Raw genomic sequence first — 16,404 nt, 5'->3', positions numbered from 1 at the left:
CCCCCCCCCGCCTTTCCTCTCTGTATGTGTGGGCCCTGGGACACGTTTTATGTTCCAGTTTTTTGCCTGTGGTTTGTGTGGAATGAAAATAAAAAAACATTTGATCACAAAATGAGTGTATTTAACCGTATTTTGGGGGTCCTAAACACGATGTTCTGTACTTTAGACACATGACCTGTTGCACTCATCTCGTCCCAGCAGATTGCTGTCATTCAACAACTCTGAATTGTAGTTTAAAAACTTTAATAGCCATTCTAATAAAATTTAGGATTTTATTCGTGCTTGAGTCCATAAATGCAGTTTATACAGGCACGCACAACTGAAGGTTTGGTTAGCATCGATTAGTGCTGATAAGCGGTTAGCTAGCTAGCTCTGTTATTAAAATATGGAGTGGAGGAGACTGCCACGGAGAGGGGTGACAACAACCAGACTCTGATAAATGACGTTCGGGGAGTTTTTACAGTGGCGTGGCCACGTTGTTTCTACCGTTTTATTAGTACAATTAATCCCACGGCAAGACCACCAGCAGCATGCTGCTACTTCTCTGAGGCTTCACGGGGCCAGCTATTTTTATAAACGGACATTTCAACCTCTCCATTTTCAAAAATAACATTGTGCACAGCTGTTATTTTTAAGAAAAGTGTTCGTTCACACGTACCCGTGTATACCCTATATGCCGTCAATGCCGTCAAGAGCACGCCAAACCTGTAGGTGGCAGTGTAACAAGAAGCTCAAGCCCACGTTAGCCAATCAGAATCCCGAAAGTAGCAACAACAGCAACAAATCACTTCCTCTCTCTTCTCTTCCTTACTTCCTTGGCTGACTAAACCTCTGGTTGTCTCAGTTTACATGCAAATGTGCAAACAAAGTTTTCCAAAATTTCCTCTCTGGCTGGAGGTTTTAGAAAGACCCGCTTTCAGAGGCAAATTTTAGTTTGTGTGTAAATGTCTCAGTTTTTCAAAATAACCTTGTCCGTGTAAATGGGGTATGACGGATCATTGTTAAGGGAATTCTGACTCACAGCTTGTCGTAATGTCATCATAGAGGAGAGGTCTAACCCACTGGAAGTGCAGTCACAGATGAGGTCTTTTAATAAAGCGGAACAATCTGATGGAAATGACCTACAGATACAGAAGTGTTAACAGAAAGCTCTAAAGGTCAGAGAAATGGAAGTGTAAATAAAAAGGGACTGGTTTGAATCCCTGGATCAACTGGGAAAATGGGGACAGGGAAAGTAATATGAGTGAGTGAATGAGGTTAATATGAACCCCTTGCTAATACATTGTTTATTATTCATTACACTTTTTTGTATACCCTGGGCTCATAACCACAAGCTGATTTTGTGAAGCTGCTCAGTCTGTGGTTGAACTGGATGGTCTTAAGATTTGAATATTTTGAAACTTACTTTTTTTGGAAACTAGAAGTGTGAAGCTGCAGGGTGCTGAACAAAAGCAAGCAACATCCTAGTATACAAAAATTATTATTCTTTAGTTTTTCTTTTGGTCAAAATTAGCTAAGACTTTGAAAATGTTGCAATAATGGAGGTGAACTTTTATAGCTTCCTCATTAAAAGCAAGCTAGTACAAAATATGAATGGTAGAATCTGCTCAATGGCAGCAAACAAACAAACATTGACACATTGTACACACAGTGTATCTGACCTTTCACACAGTAACTATTTTTTTTTTCACTCACCATGTTTAAAAGGTCTGTCTTTGGGGCTATAACCTGTTTGATGGCCACACACACACACACACACACACACACACAAACACACACAAGCCCACACACTGCTCGTATCTGCAAGGTCACCATAAAAAGAGATAAGCTAATGTTAAACAACAAAACAAGAAGTGTTGGCAAGTCAAAGGTATCCTGTAAAGGTGGCTTTGAAAGACAGTGATTCTTTGAGAAAAGCTATAGCTGTGGGGTGCTAATTGTTAAGGCCACACCCCTTATTGTTTTGTGTGTATCTGTTTATTCAATGTCTGTTTTGTCCTTTTTTGTTCAAGCACTTACAATATCTACATTGTTTTCCATGCTGATGATGACATTGTCCTCTCTTCTCTCTGTCTCCACAGTTATGACATGGTTCACTACGGTCACTCTAACCAGCTGCGGCAGGCCAAAGCCATGGGAGATTACCTCATAGTTGGAGTGCACACAGATGGTAAGACACATACAGGCCTTCTGATATTGATGTATTTGTCAAACCTTTTTGAGATCAACAGTTTTTACACTGATTGAATACTCAGTTCTGACTGACTAATCTGGTTCTCTACAATCAAGTCCAGTTATTGTTTATTTCTAATCAAATCAAAATCCAGACAAGTTTGTGGTATAAGGGCACAAAGACAATTTCCCTTTGTTAGTGCAGACTGAGCTAACCTTGGTTAGTATCACAACATTATTTTCCAGTATTACTTGTAAGCTTCTCAGACAGTGTGAGATGGGTGGTTACTTTTAAGTGGCTGAACAGAAGTCAGATGTAAATGTTTACTTTTCTAAGGTGAACTTTATTAAACAGACATGGATGCCAGCAACACGTGTTTATATGGCTGCAGTCTTGAGGATCTGTTTACTTTGCTTTTACACTTAATTTTTCATTAATTTGTCCAATTAAACTAGGGGTCTCTTAATCAAAACCATGGATGTAAACACAGATTTTTTGATGATGTCGTGAAGTTGTGTCATCAATCGATCATGGGAGTTGTTGTCTTCATTGTTAACCACCATTGCCGATGAAAATGTATCTGTTCACAGACAAGTTAATGTAATAAAGTTCTATTCATGTAAACGTTTAGTAACATTCATTCATGTCACGTTATTCTAATTAAAGAGCTGCAGTTTTTCCCCCATACATACAAAGATTGTATTTGTGGTGGTAGCTGACCGGATAGCAAGCAAGCAAGCTAACAGTAGCCAGCCGCTAGAACCACAATATTATACTATAGGGGTAAAGGGGTTTGTTGTTATGTTACTCCTCGCCGCAGAAAGATTTACATTGCGTTATAACCTTATAACGTTACTGTACGTTTTACCCGCCAAGTATTAGCATGAGCCACTTTTCAATGTAGCCCATTGTAGTAAGCTGAAACAATATTGAAATATATCAATAAATCATGTCTCTACCGTATTACTGTGTTGCAAACTGGCATGTAATTAATGAAACAATGATGCTGTGGTAGAAAAAAAACTGTTGCTGAGTATAATTCTGTGACATTGTATAAGTTACAATTACTCTTGAATGCTAGCCTAGAAATCTAGATGCACCCTAGCAGCAGCAAATGCTATGTGCATCTAGGGTCAGTCTAGCAACTCTCTGTTGGCCTGCGAGCTGGAAAGAACAAATTCTGGTCTGGCCTATCACATTGTGTATGGAACTGGTGGGCGGGCTTAACATAATGATGGCAGAGTTGCGACGGTTATACGTGAATTAACTGCTACTTGGAAACAAAGAAGATGGCTGCTGCTAGCAGACAACGGCTTTTCGAATCAGCTTTGGCCACGACTCTGGAAGACTTGGAGTTAAGCACTGAAGTCATTCTTAAAAAAGGTGTTTGAGTTTTGACGACCAGATACTGGTTGCTTGTAGTGCCATCCTAGTGCGTGCAGAGAGTTTGAAAGACAACCGTTAATCCCACCCCTTAGATTAAGCCCTGCCAGTGGTTCCCAGACCCATCATCTTGATGTGGGTCTGGCTTGTCAGGCTTCTTGAATGCATCATTTGGTGTTTTCTGTGTTTTGACAGAAGTTAAAACAGCTAGAGGTGTCAAAGACAACACTGTCTATGGGAACTTTGGTTCAATTTAATTAATCTTCTCTATGCTGGCTCAATTGGGGGTGATGTTGGGCACAGAAGAGTTGGAAGTTGTTAATGAATGTAAATATTTAGGTGTGATTATAGACTCTAGACTCTCTTTTAAAAACCCTGTTAAAATTATATCCAAAAGAATCAAATTCAATCTTCATAATTTTAAACAAATCAGAGGATCTCTATCAGATTCAGCTGCTCTGATGTTTCTGCATTCAATGATACTTTCACATTGAACTATTGCATCACTAGCTGGTCTATGTCGGGTACTACTACTTAAAAGCAGTTGAGCTTCTGTAAAAGAAGGCTCTTAAGACTGCATGCAAAACCTCTCTCTTATCATCATTGCAATATCTTAGAGAAATATAACTTATTGAGTTTTGATAATTATTGTAAATTTTCCTCATTGTGCTTAATTTAGAAAGTACTTCATGGCCTGGCGTCACCTCCACTGCTGGAGTTTATTGAATATAGACACACTCGGATCACAAGAGCTGTTGTAAACGGGGACTGAGAGGTTACTTTCAGAAAAACCTCCTTCAGTCATAATGCACTCTCTATTAAAGGTAGTGCATTATGGAACACACTTCCCCCAACTAAAAGGAAGCGTCCCACTTTGGCCTCATTTAAGAGCTAGGTAAACCTGTGGCTTAGAGCTCACTAAACGTGTAACCACTACTAACTTGTATTAACATTTTAACTTCTACTAATGAATTGTCCTGTTCTTGTTTTTTTCTTTTTCTTTTTGTTTCTTCTTGTTTTATACACTAAATGTTACTATCCTATGTCTTTTTTACTGTAACTCTAACCTGCCTATTGGACTGCAGATGGAAATTAGCCCTTGGGCTACAATCTGGCACATTTACGTGTACTGCTGTGCTTGTTCATCAGTGTGCATTGTCCTGAATTACTAAAATAAATAAATAAATAAATACAAATAAAAAATAAACAGGTTGAGCTACTGTCTGTGTCTACACAACCTCACTACCTCACCCAGGAATTACCCCCAGATATTTGTCCCCGTTGTGTACATTCACCGGAGAGCTAACGAGGAGGAAGCCTTAGAGTCTGTACTTAAAGTAACCCAGAGGCTTCAATCCATATCTCCACATGCGCCAATGTTTGTGCTAGGTGTTATGAGTTCATTGAAAAAACCTCATACGAATTTCTACCAATACGTCAACTCCTCAACCAGACATAACAAGATTCTTGACATCTGTTATGGTTCTGTCAAAGGAGCATTCAGTCCCAGTCTGACTGATGTTATCAGCATCTATGTGACCTTTGGTCAAGAATGTGGGATTCCAAAAAAGACTGTGAAAGTATTGCCTAACAGCAAGCGTTGGGTGTCAAAATCCATGAAAACCCGGTTAAATTGAAAAAGAATGGAAGAGGGCAACCGGCCCAAGTTGAACAGGCTTAAAAAGAGATCAGGATTGCACTAGGCTGTGTGAAACCGAATTACAAGGAGAAGCTGGAAAGAGAACTTGCTAATAATAGACAGGGGTCTGCCTGGAATGGTTAAACTTTTGTAGGTTCAGAAAGCAAAGGCAAAAATAAGGTTTCTCCTGATGGTTTTAATCCTGACTATCAAATGGCACAAGAGTTTAATAAGTTTTATCTCAGGTTTGATAGTCTTGATTTTAATAGCAAAATTGTAAATTTGAAAAATACACTGTCCAGTTTGGGATCTATTCCCTTTGATGTTCTCTCTGTGGCCAAATCTTTTAAACACTCTAGCTAGGAAAAGGCAAGGTCCTGATTGTATAAATAGTCAACTGCTTTCCTCCTGTGCAGAACAATTAGCCCCCATCTTTCACCATATCCTCCAGCTGTTATTTAACCTACAGAGGGTACCAAAGAGTTGGAAGCAGTCATTAGTCATACTACTATCCTAAACCTCTTCATGATTTCAGATTTCACTGGGAACTTAATAAACCTTGTTTTAAAACATCTTGAAGGAAACAAAAATCATGCCAAGCTGCTATTCATTGACTTTTTGTCAGCTTTTTTTAGGTTTTATATTCTAGTAGTCTAATAGTCTGTTGATCCGTTGTTGATTATATTGTGTCAACTTTGTAGGCTGATATGCACTTTTCCTACCCTATGTCGGTTACTTTGACGCTGCCATTCATGCACCTTGTACTGGTTTTATTTGTCCTCGTACTGTTACGGTTGCGTTCCAGTTAGAGTGTGTGTAGAACTGTATTTATGTGTCTTGTAAGTTCAGATCAGATCAGCTTCCAGGTATAAATGTTTGCAACTGTGTGAAAGTGATCAGGGCATTGCTGCAAAAGAAAGGCTGCCTCTCAGTGAACATTGCCTGAATAAATAAAGGTTAAATAAAAAAACTTTAGCATGACCAGATGATCCCTGTCCTGGCAGTCCTTCCTGCCGTTTGTTATTTTACAAAACTTGTCAGATATTTGCTAAAAGTCAGGAACAAGGTTATAACAAGCATTATATGTTAATCTACACAACGTGACACATGGTTGAAGTGTTAAATTAATCAATGTTGCACTCTGTGGGAGTACAGTCTTGCACTTATCTTTAGGTTAAACTCCCAGATTATCCCAGCACGCAGAAATCCCATTCACAGCACATGTCTTCAGGGGTTTCGAATGTTATGGTGTCGAGTTGAATTCTGATGAACTAACTCACTGGCAGACGACATTGGAAGTGTTGTGTAGTTCTGAAGACTTCCGTAGCGCAAAAAGTCTTGACTTGAGTCCGGCTTTCAGTAGTCCACAAAGTTACTGTTTGGGTCTTGTTAATGTTGTGTGTCGGAGAAGGCAGTTCAAAGTAGATTACAACAACCCTGTTATCCTCCCAATGATTTAGTTATAGGAAACCTCCTTAAATGTGTTAGAAGTGCGTAGATTTGATCACAATACTACACTAAGTGCAACTTTCACAATAGGTTTATCTACATATTTATCATTACTAGTTAAGCAGTTGCATATTTTGTATTCACAACTTCTATATATTTTAAATATTTGTTCTTGTATTTTATCCTATTATTATTTCATGTATATTTTATGTTTATATTGTATCCTATTATTTCATTTATATTTGTTATGTGCTGTGTGACTGATATTTTGCTGATGTAACACTATTATTTCCCTTTTTTTGGGATCAATAAATATCTGTGTGTTTATCTATCTATCTATTGAAGTTGGAAAAGTGGCAAAAATAAATTCTAAGCAGAAAGAAAAGCATCTGAATTGTAGCAAAGCAGAAATTTAGAGTCAATACTGATGTAAGTGATGTGCCAATAATTAACAGAAAATTACCTTCCATCCTTTTTTCAAAGCTGAGATTTCCAAGCACAAAGGTCCTCCGGTCTTCACTCAGGAAGAACGCTACAAGATGGTACGGGCCATCAAGTGGGTGGATGAGATGGTTGAAGGAGCACCTTACGTCACCACCCTGGAGACTCTGGACAAGTACAACTGTGACTTTTGTGTGCACGGAGGTGAGTCAGTTGAGGGCTGCTCTTTGAATTTCTTGTCCTTAACACACAGAGATTTGTTATCATTTTATTTGAAGAGACTTAATAAGTGATGCACATGATGTGAACAAGCCTCCAGATTCAATGATGAACATATGTGTTTGTTTATGTTTACCAGATGACATCACGCTGACGGTAGACGGCAAGGATACATATGAAGAGGTGAAGCGGGAAGGCCGTTACCGGGAATGTAAACGCACACAGGGCGTCTCCACCACTGACCTGGTGGGACGAATGCTTCTCATGACCAAAGCCCATCACAGCAACATGGTGAGAAGCTATGTTTATACTAGGTTTTATAGGTAATGTTTAGCGTGGGATTTCACCCACTGATATGGTGGCTGTGTGAGTTGGTGAGTTGTGAGTTATTAGCTACACTGTCCCCCCCCAACGCACAACTAAAAATCTCTCTTTAGTGTCTGTTTGTGGGTGTACCCATTATTTAGTGAATGAGCAATGGTTTGTTTGTTTTATTTCTGCAGGATAACCCAGATTATCAGCAGCATACAGACAACTTTGGAAAAGTGAGTAGCATGGGTTTTATTTTTAGTAAAACCTTGTTGTGTAAATCTGTTAGCAGTAGAACTTCTTTCCCAGAGACACCACTTAGCGTGTATTACATTTTCCCAGTGAAACACTTGTCTTGTATTGTGTTCCAGGGCCCTAAAGGCCACAGTCCATGGACAGGAGTGTCACAATTTCTTCAGACTTCCCAGAAGATTATTCAGTTTGCATCAGGAAAGGAACCTCAGCCCGGAGACACCATCATCTATGTGGCCGGGGCGTTTGACCTCTTCCGTATCCTTATTGTAAAGAAATAACCACAATTGAGTTTTGAACACTGTTAGTAATCATTTCTCTGGTGTATGTTGTTGTTGTTGTTGTTGTTGCCTTGACCACAAATTCCTTGCAGACATTGGCCATGTTGACTTCTTAGAGATGGTCTATAAGCAGGCAGAGAGGCCCTACGTTATCGTTGGTCTGCACTTTGACCAGGTACGCCTTATGTAGACATGTACTCGCACACACATCCCAGCAATGCGTTCACAAGACATAAGTAATTAACCCCTCCCTGCTGTGTCAGCAGTTTTCAATAGAAACATTTAAAACAAGTTCAAGTTACTATAGGTGACTTTTTAATGTTTATGAAACAGTGTAATTTTGCGTCTAATGATCATAAATTACCTGTAACAGCAAACAAGACTAACAGTTTAAAAAAAAAAAAACTATTGTTATATAGTTTTTATTAATGCCTTTGCCCGAAAAGTCACAAATTGATTTACGGCAGGTGGACCGGCTCTATAGTAACACATTGTGATGGGTCACAGATTTCTCTTAAGTAAGGACACCTGTCTGTGCCATTTTGTTGTCATTGCCTGTCAGTGCCCTTTGCACGTGTCAGCATTGTTGTTGTCTGTTGCTGTGATAAATTTACTTTTATCCAGTTTTAAGCCACAGTTTTACAATATACTTTTTAGGTCTTGATACAGTTTTTAACTATATAGTTTAACCGGATGAAGGATTTTAGTCATCGGCGTCTGGATCTAAAGGTATCAGAGAAACAGAGTGTGACTCCAGCCCCTTTGCCGCCGTACTGAAAAGCATGGGAGAAACCGTGATTTTTGACGTGAAACCGCTTTATTCTATGTTTTTAACCTGTTGTAACCGCCTAGTCCATTTGTTTTGGAGAAGAGGAGGTTCGGGTTCCAGGTCTTTTGTTATTGTTCTGAGTGAGAGACCCCTACCGGCAGAAAATTACATATTGTGCATTTAACGCAAGTCATGTCCTTTTGGTTTTGAGATGGCTAAATATCTAAAAAGTCAAATGTAAAAGTAATAAATGATCTCTTCTTATTCTCTTTAGGAAGTGAATCGGTACAAGGGGAAGAACTATCCAATCATGAACATCCATGAGAGGACACTGAGTGTCCTGGCCTGTCGGGTGAGCACACACACACATACACACACACACATCTACGAATCTAAATGTTCAGCACAGTGCGATGTATTTATAGTCTAAATACTTCTAGTGCTGCATGGTGATCTTGGCTCTGTTCCCTCCCTTCCTGCTGGTCAGCTATCTAGTCCAGAACAATGAGTCCCAGTGCCCCCATCTGCACTGTGTGCGTTTGTGTTGCAGTTAAACCAACTCATGAGAACATTACACAAACAAACATATTACATAATCCTAAAACCACTAAATTGCTGTGCTTCACCATCAGTTTTACTCAATGCCTGATTATGACGGTACTCAATTTGCCAGAATTGAAGCAGTGGACAGTAAACGCACCATCGACCTCTGTTGTGTTCAAAAGATGCGTGCCAATTCAATTTTGACATGTAACAAAAATGCACTGAACAACTGATGTGAGGCATTGGCATGAAAGGTTTAATCAGTACTTAAAATTAACTTAGGACTATGTACCTCTCTTTTGTTATTTTCTTGACCGTCTCTCTATAGTATGTGTCGGAGGTGGTGATTGGTGCTCCCTATGCAGTGGGCAAAGACCTGCTGGATCATTTTAAGGTGAGTTGCCTTTGAAGGACTTTTCGTCTGATTATGTATTTTTTATATAGACCTTTTTTTTAACCACTTTCATTTTGAAAAGAAAGCAGCTTCATTATTTTACACAAACTATAACTAATTATTGAAACATTTGCAATGTTTCCCATTTTAGTCTTTAAACTGTTTGTAACTTTTTGTTCATTTAAGGTGGCAAGTGTCTGTAGTTTTAGAATTTCCCACATGAGAGCTCATTTTTTCGTAAAGGCTGTACTTTTACATAGACGGTGTATGTATATATGAGAAAAGATATGATTCAGGCTTCTAAGAGAGCATTATTAATCAAGAAAAAGTGCAGCCAACATATTTTCTCAAATATAAGTCAATGATGTGTACATTACACTACAGTTAAATTATTAGTTATTTTAGGCAACGATTCTAAGCAAAGTCCAACATATGCAGCTAACTGGTGGAGGCATTAGTGCATCTTCAAAAATATAATACTGTACCAGCATTGGCTGTCTACAAATGGGAAGTAAACTTGTTTGACACTTTGACACTCTTGTCTTTGCTGTTGCAAACCACAATTTCTACACTGTGGGACAAATAAAGATTTTTCTTATCTTATCTTATCTTATCTTACTTTAGTTTGAAAACTAGTTTCAGCTCACAAAGTTTTGACAGAATTACATTAAATACAGATTAAAGATTACTTAAAGCCTTTGACTTTGTAGGCCAGAACAACAGATCACTGTATGATTGCTGCATTTGTCTCCCCCCCCCCCCAGGTAATGTCTCTACATTGTAAATTGGCTAAAAGAACCAATACTGAACCATAGGGCACCCTCTAGTGGATAGTTGAAATATTTAAAGAAAAAGCGTCCATTTGAACAGAATTTGAATCTCTCATACCCTGTAGGAAGTTAACAAATCGTTATCACATTCTTTTTCTTTACATGACCCATATGTTTGAAAAGCTTAACAGCTAAATAAAAATGAATAACAGGTTTACCTTGACACAACTGAGACTAAGAGTAGACACAAGTTTACATGCAAAGTAATAAGGAACACTTTGAGAAAGCCAGAACAGAGCAGAGCATCTGCCAGCATCGGGCTATTCAGTGACAGACACTGTTTCTTCTCAGTGAACGTCATGAAGATAAAATACTGGAAGAAAGTCATTTGTATCTTTACACTTGATGGGTGGTCTAACCAGATGTGTTTGTATAACTGTGCAGGTGGACCTGGTGTGTCATGGCAAGACAGAGGTGTTTCCAGACAAGGATATGTCAGACCCCTACGCTGTGAGTACAGGGTCCTCTTGTCTCTGATCAGAGTGCAGTAACCCCTGGGCGCCTGGGTAGCTCAATTGGCAGAGTGCATGACCACGTGCAGAGGCTCAGTCCTCGACACAGCGGCCTGTGGGTCTGGTTCTGACCTGCAGCCCTTTGTTGCATGTCATTCCCCCTCTCTCCCTCCCCTTTTCATGTCTGACCTATCCTATCATATAAAACCCTAAAAATACCCAAAGTAACTGATGCAAGTGTTCTTGATGATAAGCATACAAAATGGCCCCCCAATATTCCTTATGGTCTCTGCTCTGGGCGCTCAACTCTGCCACTCTGTTCACTCTGGGATGCCTTCAGCTTGTCTGTTATCTTCTTATACTGGGAAACTTTGTTATACATATAGTACTTGTCCTACACACCCAAAACGTTTCTGACGCTAGGTGACGTACAGGGAGGGCTATCTCGGGACATAGCGCCGACAGATTTGGATCACCCTTGTTCGACATATTGGGAGAAAGTCGTTAAACATAAATACATGGGCTACTGTTTTGATTAAAGCAAGACATAGTCGGCAGTATTGACGGCAAAATAGGTTACAGGACTTTTTTTTTAAATATATCTTTATATCTGCATTGATGTTAAAACCTAGAGACTTTCAAACATCAACATGTTATTTATTAATATGTATTTGTGTCAAAATGACATAAAAACATCTTTTCCTATTCTATTTTGCCTGGAAACGCTTCTAACACGCCCACGTTTCACGTGAAAAATAGCCGCTGGTTCAGTTTCTAGCATGCACGCTTTTTCGGCGCAGCTCGAGTCGCCTGTGAGACATGCGTGTCACCCAGGCAGTGTGTTAGCACTAACCTGTTACATGGAAGCTGAAATAAACAGACGCACCATACAGCTGACACATCCAGTGTAGCCGGCCTTAATTTGTGCATTCAAACTTGATAGAAATCTAGATGTCATCAAAAACTAGTCACTAATCAGAAGAGCCTACATTATTGGTTCAAATCTGTCAAAATGATAGGATTGATGTGCGTTATTGCTCCATTCAGGTATTACGAAACTGTCCTGATTGGCCTCCGGGGGGCACTCTAGTGTTACATGTCTGTGTGTTGACCATTATATCTCAAACATTCACAAGAGTGTGTGTTAATATTCTGTTCTGACTTTTTAATATTGCTCTAAATAGGGTGGACCTCCTCATTCACAGGGGATAACAGGGGAACTTTGGCCTTGCGTTTGTTGGTTTGATGTAACCATTTTGTGTTCTGCCCTTAGGAGCCAAAGAAGAGGGGGGTATTCAGGACGGTCGATAGTGGGAACAGTCTCACCACCGATGACATTGTCCAGAGAATCATTGAAAACAGGTCAGCAACTCCTCGTTCTTAACTGGCACTTCCTTATCATTTTCATCTACATTTAATTTCTCTCTGTATAGATCATTTTGAGTCTTTGACATTTGTATGTTTTGATCTCAAGTTTATTTACGTCACCTTGCGTGTTCCCAGGCTGCAGTTTGAAGCCAGGAACCAGAAGAAGGAGGCCAAGGAGATGGCAGTGATTGAGGCGATGAAGAGGAAAGAGCAGCAGGAGCAGAAAGAAGGTGCAGACCAGGAAGCTCTCTAGAGAAACCTCGGGCCTGGTCCTGTGTCTTATTAACTCATCCTGGTACTCTCCGCTTTAAAAGGATGGACTTAACTGACCCAGACCGACAGTCCATGTTGTCCTAAACTGGACAGTCCATTGGATGCGGAATCCTGCTTTAAATATTTGGTGATGCAGTATATCTTGCATGCTGCTGGGTTAGCTTCTTTTAGCCTTCATCTATGCTCCAGCCTAATGTGATTAGAAAAGATTTGCCTGGACAAGAACACAAAGAATACCAAACTCATACTACAATTTCACTCGCTAAATTCCTCTCAGCATCTCTTCCTCCACAGAGAACTTTTTAATGTCGTCTTCTGTCCTGTATTGTTTGTTTTTTTTGTCCATGAAATCACAGACTGCATGCTCCTGTATAGGTGTAGAGATGGTGTTTTAAGTTTGTAATAAGCCATAACTTAAAATGTTAATGACATTGTCAGTTACGTTTTTAGTTTAAACCATTTTAGCATATTTAATGATCATTTTTAGAAGCGTCTTCAGTTGAATGTTGAATGTGGTCTGTTTTTGAATACATTGAGAAAACATCAATGTATTTTAATTTCTAGAAGGCACTATGTTTTTGTCCATCATGAAAATTATTATTACTGCGTTTAATGATCTGTGGATTAGTCTTTTAATTTGAACTGGATTTTAACTACCTGATTTTGCCGTGGATGCATGTGTGTGTGTGTGTGTGTGTGTGTGTGTGTGTGTGTGTGTGTGTGTGTGTGTGTGTGTGTGTGTGTGTGTGTGTGTGTGTGTGTGTGTGTCTTAGGCTACCTTCAAGGACACATTTCAGACTAAAGACCAGTTAATTTGGGACGACCCTTTATGGGTCAGTGGCTAAGGTTAGTTTTAGGTTACTCTCGCAGACCTATCTCCACTGCGCTGTGTCAGCGCTGGAGTATGGTCTGGCTAAACCACTTATCTGTTCTAGGATAGGGGGTAAAAATAATTCTCTGGTTTGTTGCTTTTTCATAAAACCAATCACTACCGTCTTGGGCGGCGCAAAATCTTGGATGCAGCGACGGTGCCCTTGAAAAAAAAATATAGCGGAGGTAGCAAAAGGGGAGGGGCATCATAAGCCAGATATCAGGCTTTATCCCAGCAATGTACATCTGGTAAATCAGACTAGGGTTAGGTTAAAGTAAGGCAAGTAGTGGTTAGGGTAAGTCTCCAGAAAATGAATGTATGTCTATAATGTAATGTCCCAAAAAGTGACCTAAGTAAACGCGTGTGTGTGTGTGTGTGCACAAGAAAGAGAGACAGTGAAAGAGTGAGGTTTGTGAGTAAGCGTGTGTGCTGTGAATGACCATAATTTTGTGCCTCATTCCTAGAACTATAACAATAGACTGTAATATAAATAGGCTATAACTTATGTAAGGGCTGTGAATTGTATTAGAAAGTCCAAACTGTGTTGCTAAAGTTCTCCTTCTCTCCCCAGTCTACGTTCAAGAAATGTGTTTTTTAGTGTCCTCTATTCTCCTTCTTTAAAAGAATCCAAGAACTTAAACATTTGGTACCCAGTCCTTCAAACTGCTTCTGGAAACACTTTTAGATTGTTCAATGTTATAATCTGTTGCTTTTCTTGTTGTACTAGGGGGCATTTTACTCTGAGGTGATTTGTTGATTGGGCAAGACAGTGTGTGTTTTTAAAGTGTGCCTGTGGGGTAGAAGGTAGGATGGTGGCAGGCAGAGAAATAAACAAGTTTCTAAATATTTGATGGTAGGAATTTTCACAACCTTTCAATCACTATATGGCAATGTGTAAATTTCACTGTTAATAAATAAATTAGTAATGTGGCAAAGTTTCATCTGATGTTCGTTTACAGCAGTAGCGTGATGTGTGCAGCCGGATGAAATCTTTGTTGGATCAGCAAATAGTCACAGCTCACTGAGTCTGTGAAATGAGGCCACGGTCGCTCAGAAACTGCTAAATCCAACCAGTCCCGTCCCATTCACGCCGCTCTCGGATTTTAACAAAAAACTGCAAACCGTCACCTCATTACAAACACAAAGAGCCTTTAATCCTCCAGCCTAAACTCCCGGAGGAGCTTCTGTAGGAAGGACTGTATCACTCAGCTGAGGGACATAGCAGACATCAAGCTCTCACTCTCCACATTCATTTGGTCTAAGCTGTTTTTTTTTATGAATGGAATAGCTAAATAAACATTTATTTTACACAGGGGCCTCTCAAGGGCCCAGAGGAGAGCCATATGCCAACCACTGAAATAGGTGGAAATAGCTAAAAGTGTTTTGTTTTTGTCTTTCTTGGGGTTTGGCCTTTAAGCCACCAAAATGAAATTTAAATAGTTTGTTGAGTATTACTTAAAGGAAGTGGCTCCAAAATTGGAAGGAGTCCCAGTAATAAGATAAGGGTTCAATAGAGGGCGGCTTTTTATAATGAAAAAAGCCTAACTGAGTAAATGTACTCAGTTACTTTGCACCCCTTTCCATCCAACATGGAAGTTTTTAGTGTTCTTAGCATGCACAGGTGAGATTGCGCATTCAGCAGTTTCGTCCCCCGGCACGTCACTTCCCAGGGAAGTCCCAAACTATTCCATATGTGCAGCAGGCTGCAGTGGGAGGAGGCATTTTTTAGGATATCTGGGGTCTTTGCCAAGGCGGTAGGGCAGATTTTGAACCGCAGCGGCGCACAGTGACAAAACAGTTTGGTGTTTTCAAGACTAAGGACAGTCGCCAAAACGTTACCACCCAATAAAATGTGACACTGACAAGGAAGCAAAAACACTTGGAGCGACGCGTGAAATCTGATTTGTCCGGACGGTCTGAGCCACTACTCCTGAGAGTTTGATGGATGTTTCGGAGATGGCCTGAACTTTTTTTTTCTTCTTTTCTTTAGAGTTAAGAGTAACCATACAGTTTACGGAGTAGGAGGAGAGCTCGGAGCATGCAGCGCGTAGAAACCAACTCGGGCTGATTCCCAAACTGGACTCCCTGTTTTTGTCTTTCCTCTCAGCCCCGGGTCGGGCGAGGAGATGAGTGCTCAGGATGGGACTGTGCCTCGGTACCGAAGTCACAGAGGAGAAGAAGGCGAGGATACACAGTGCCAAGATAGACAGAGACCTGTACGAGTACGCCAAGCGGGAGATGAATGTGGTTAAAATTCTCCTACTAGGTGAGACTGATGACTGACCATCCTGATAAGAAATCACCTTACTCACCTGATATAGATATCTGTGCCCATGTAGCCTAAACAAACAGCAGCCTATAACAAAGTGCTAATAACCTACGAATGTAGCCTACCTGAAACTGATTGACACAACAAAACAATGCATTTTGCTTTGTAAAGCCACGTCCCAGGCTGGAAGAGTTTACCATCAACGTTCACAAAGAGTCCCTGTTTAATTTAAAGCGTTGCCGATTCAATGATAAAACCTGACCATAAGAATAGATAGCTAGATATAATACAGTTTGTTAGGATTTTACCTCTACTACTCAACATTTCAGACTCAGTTTAACCACGTTTAACAACCTCCTACAGGTGCAGCAGAGAGTGGTAAAAGCACTTTGGTCAAACAGATGAAGATCATCCACAGTAATGGATTCACCAAGCAAGAGCTCACCAGCTTCAAGGTTGGAAACACACACAAACACACACACACACACA

General features: G+C 40.0%; 2 protein-coding genes across 2 annotated transcripts in view; both read left to right on the top strand.

Annotated features, from left to right (window-relative positions):
* The window catches only part of LOC116694951 (ethanolamine-phosphate cytidylyltransferase), a 17,791-nt gene extending 4,295 nt beyond the window's left edge, over positions 1 to 13,496 (top strand). The window contains exons 2-12 of the mRNA XM_032524906.1: positions 2,082 to 2,170; positions 7,128 to 7,289; positions 7,444 to 7,595; positions 7,808 to 7,849; positions 7,985 to 8,123; positions 8,239 to 8,321; positions 9,190 to 9,267; positions 9,787 to 9,852; positions 11,067 to 11,132; positions 12,408 to 12,496; positions 12,638 to 13,496. Of these exons, the coding sequence (XP_032380797.1) occupies positions 2,082 to 2,170; positions 7,128 to 7,289; positions 7,444 to 7,595; positions 7,808 to 7,849; positions 7,985 to 8,123; positions 8,239 to 8,321; positions 9,190 to 9,267; positions 9,787 to 9,852; positions 11,067 to 11,132; positions 12,408 to 12,496; positions 12,638 to 12,755 (1,084 nt within the window). The 3' untranslated portion in view covers positions 12,756 to 13,496. The remainder of the gene's footprint in view (positions 1 to 2,081; positions 2,171 to 7,127; positions 7,290 to 7,443; positions 7,596 to 7,807; positions 7,850 to 7,984; positions 8,124 to 8,238; positions 8,322 to 9,189; positions 9,268 to 9,786; positions 9,853 to 11,066; positions 11,133 to 12,407; positions 12,497 to 12,637) is intronic.
* Positions 13,497 to 15,338: 1,842 nt separating this feature from the next.
* The window catches only part of gnav1 (guanine nucleotide binding protein (G protein) alpha v1), a 27,615-nt gene continuing 26,549 nt past the window's right edge, over positions 15,339 to 16,404 (top strand). The window contains exons 1-2 of the mRNA XM_032524920.1: positions 15,339 to 15,912; positions 16,279 to 16,370. Coding sequence (XP_032380811.1) covers positions 15,786 to 15,912; positions 16,279 to 16,370 — 219 coding nt within the window. The 5' untranslated portion in view covers positions 15,339 to 15,785. The remainder of the gene's footprint in view (positions 15,913 to 16,278; positions 16,371 to 16,404) is intronic.

The sequence above is a fragment of the Etheostoma spectabile genome, chromosome 2 (assembly GCF_008692095.1).
Source record: "Etheostoma spectabile isolate EspeVRDwgs_2016 chromosome 2, UIUC_Espe_1.0, whole genome shotgun sequence".
Classification (NCBI taxonomy): Eukaryota; Metazoa; Chordata; class Actinopteri; order Perciformes; family Percidae; genus Etheostoma; species Etheostoma spectabile.
Note: the sequence above shows the minus strand (reverse complement) of the source record. Positions and strands in the feature narration are given on the sequence as shown.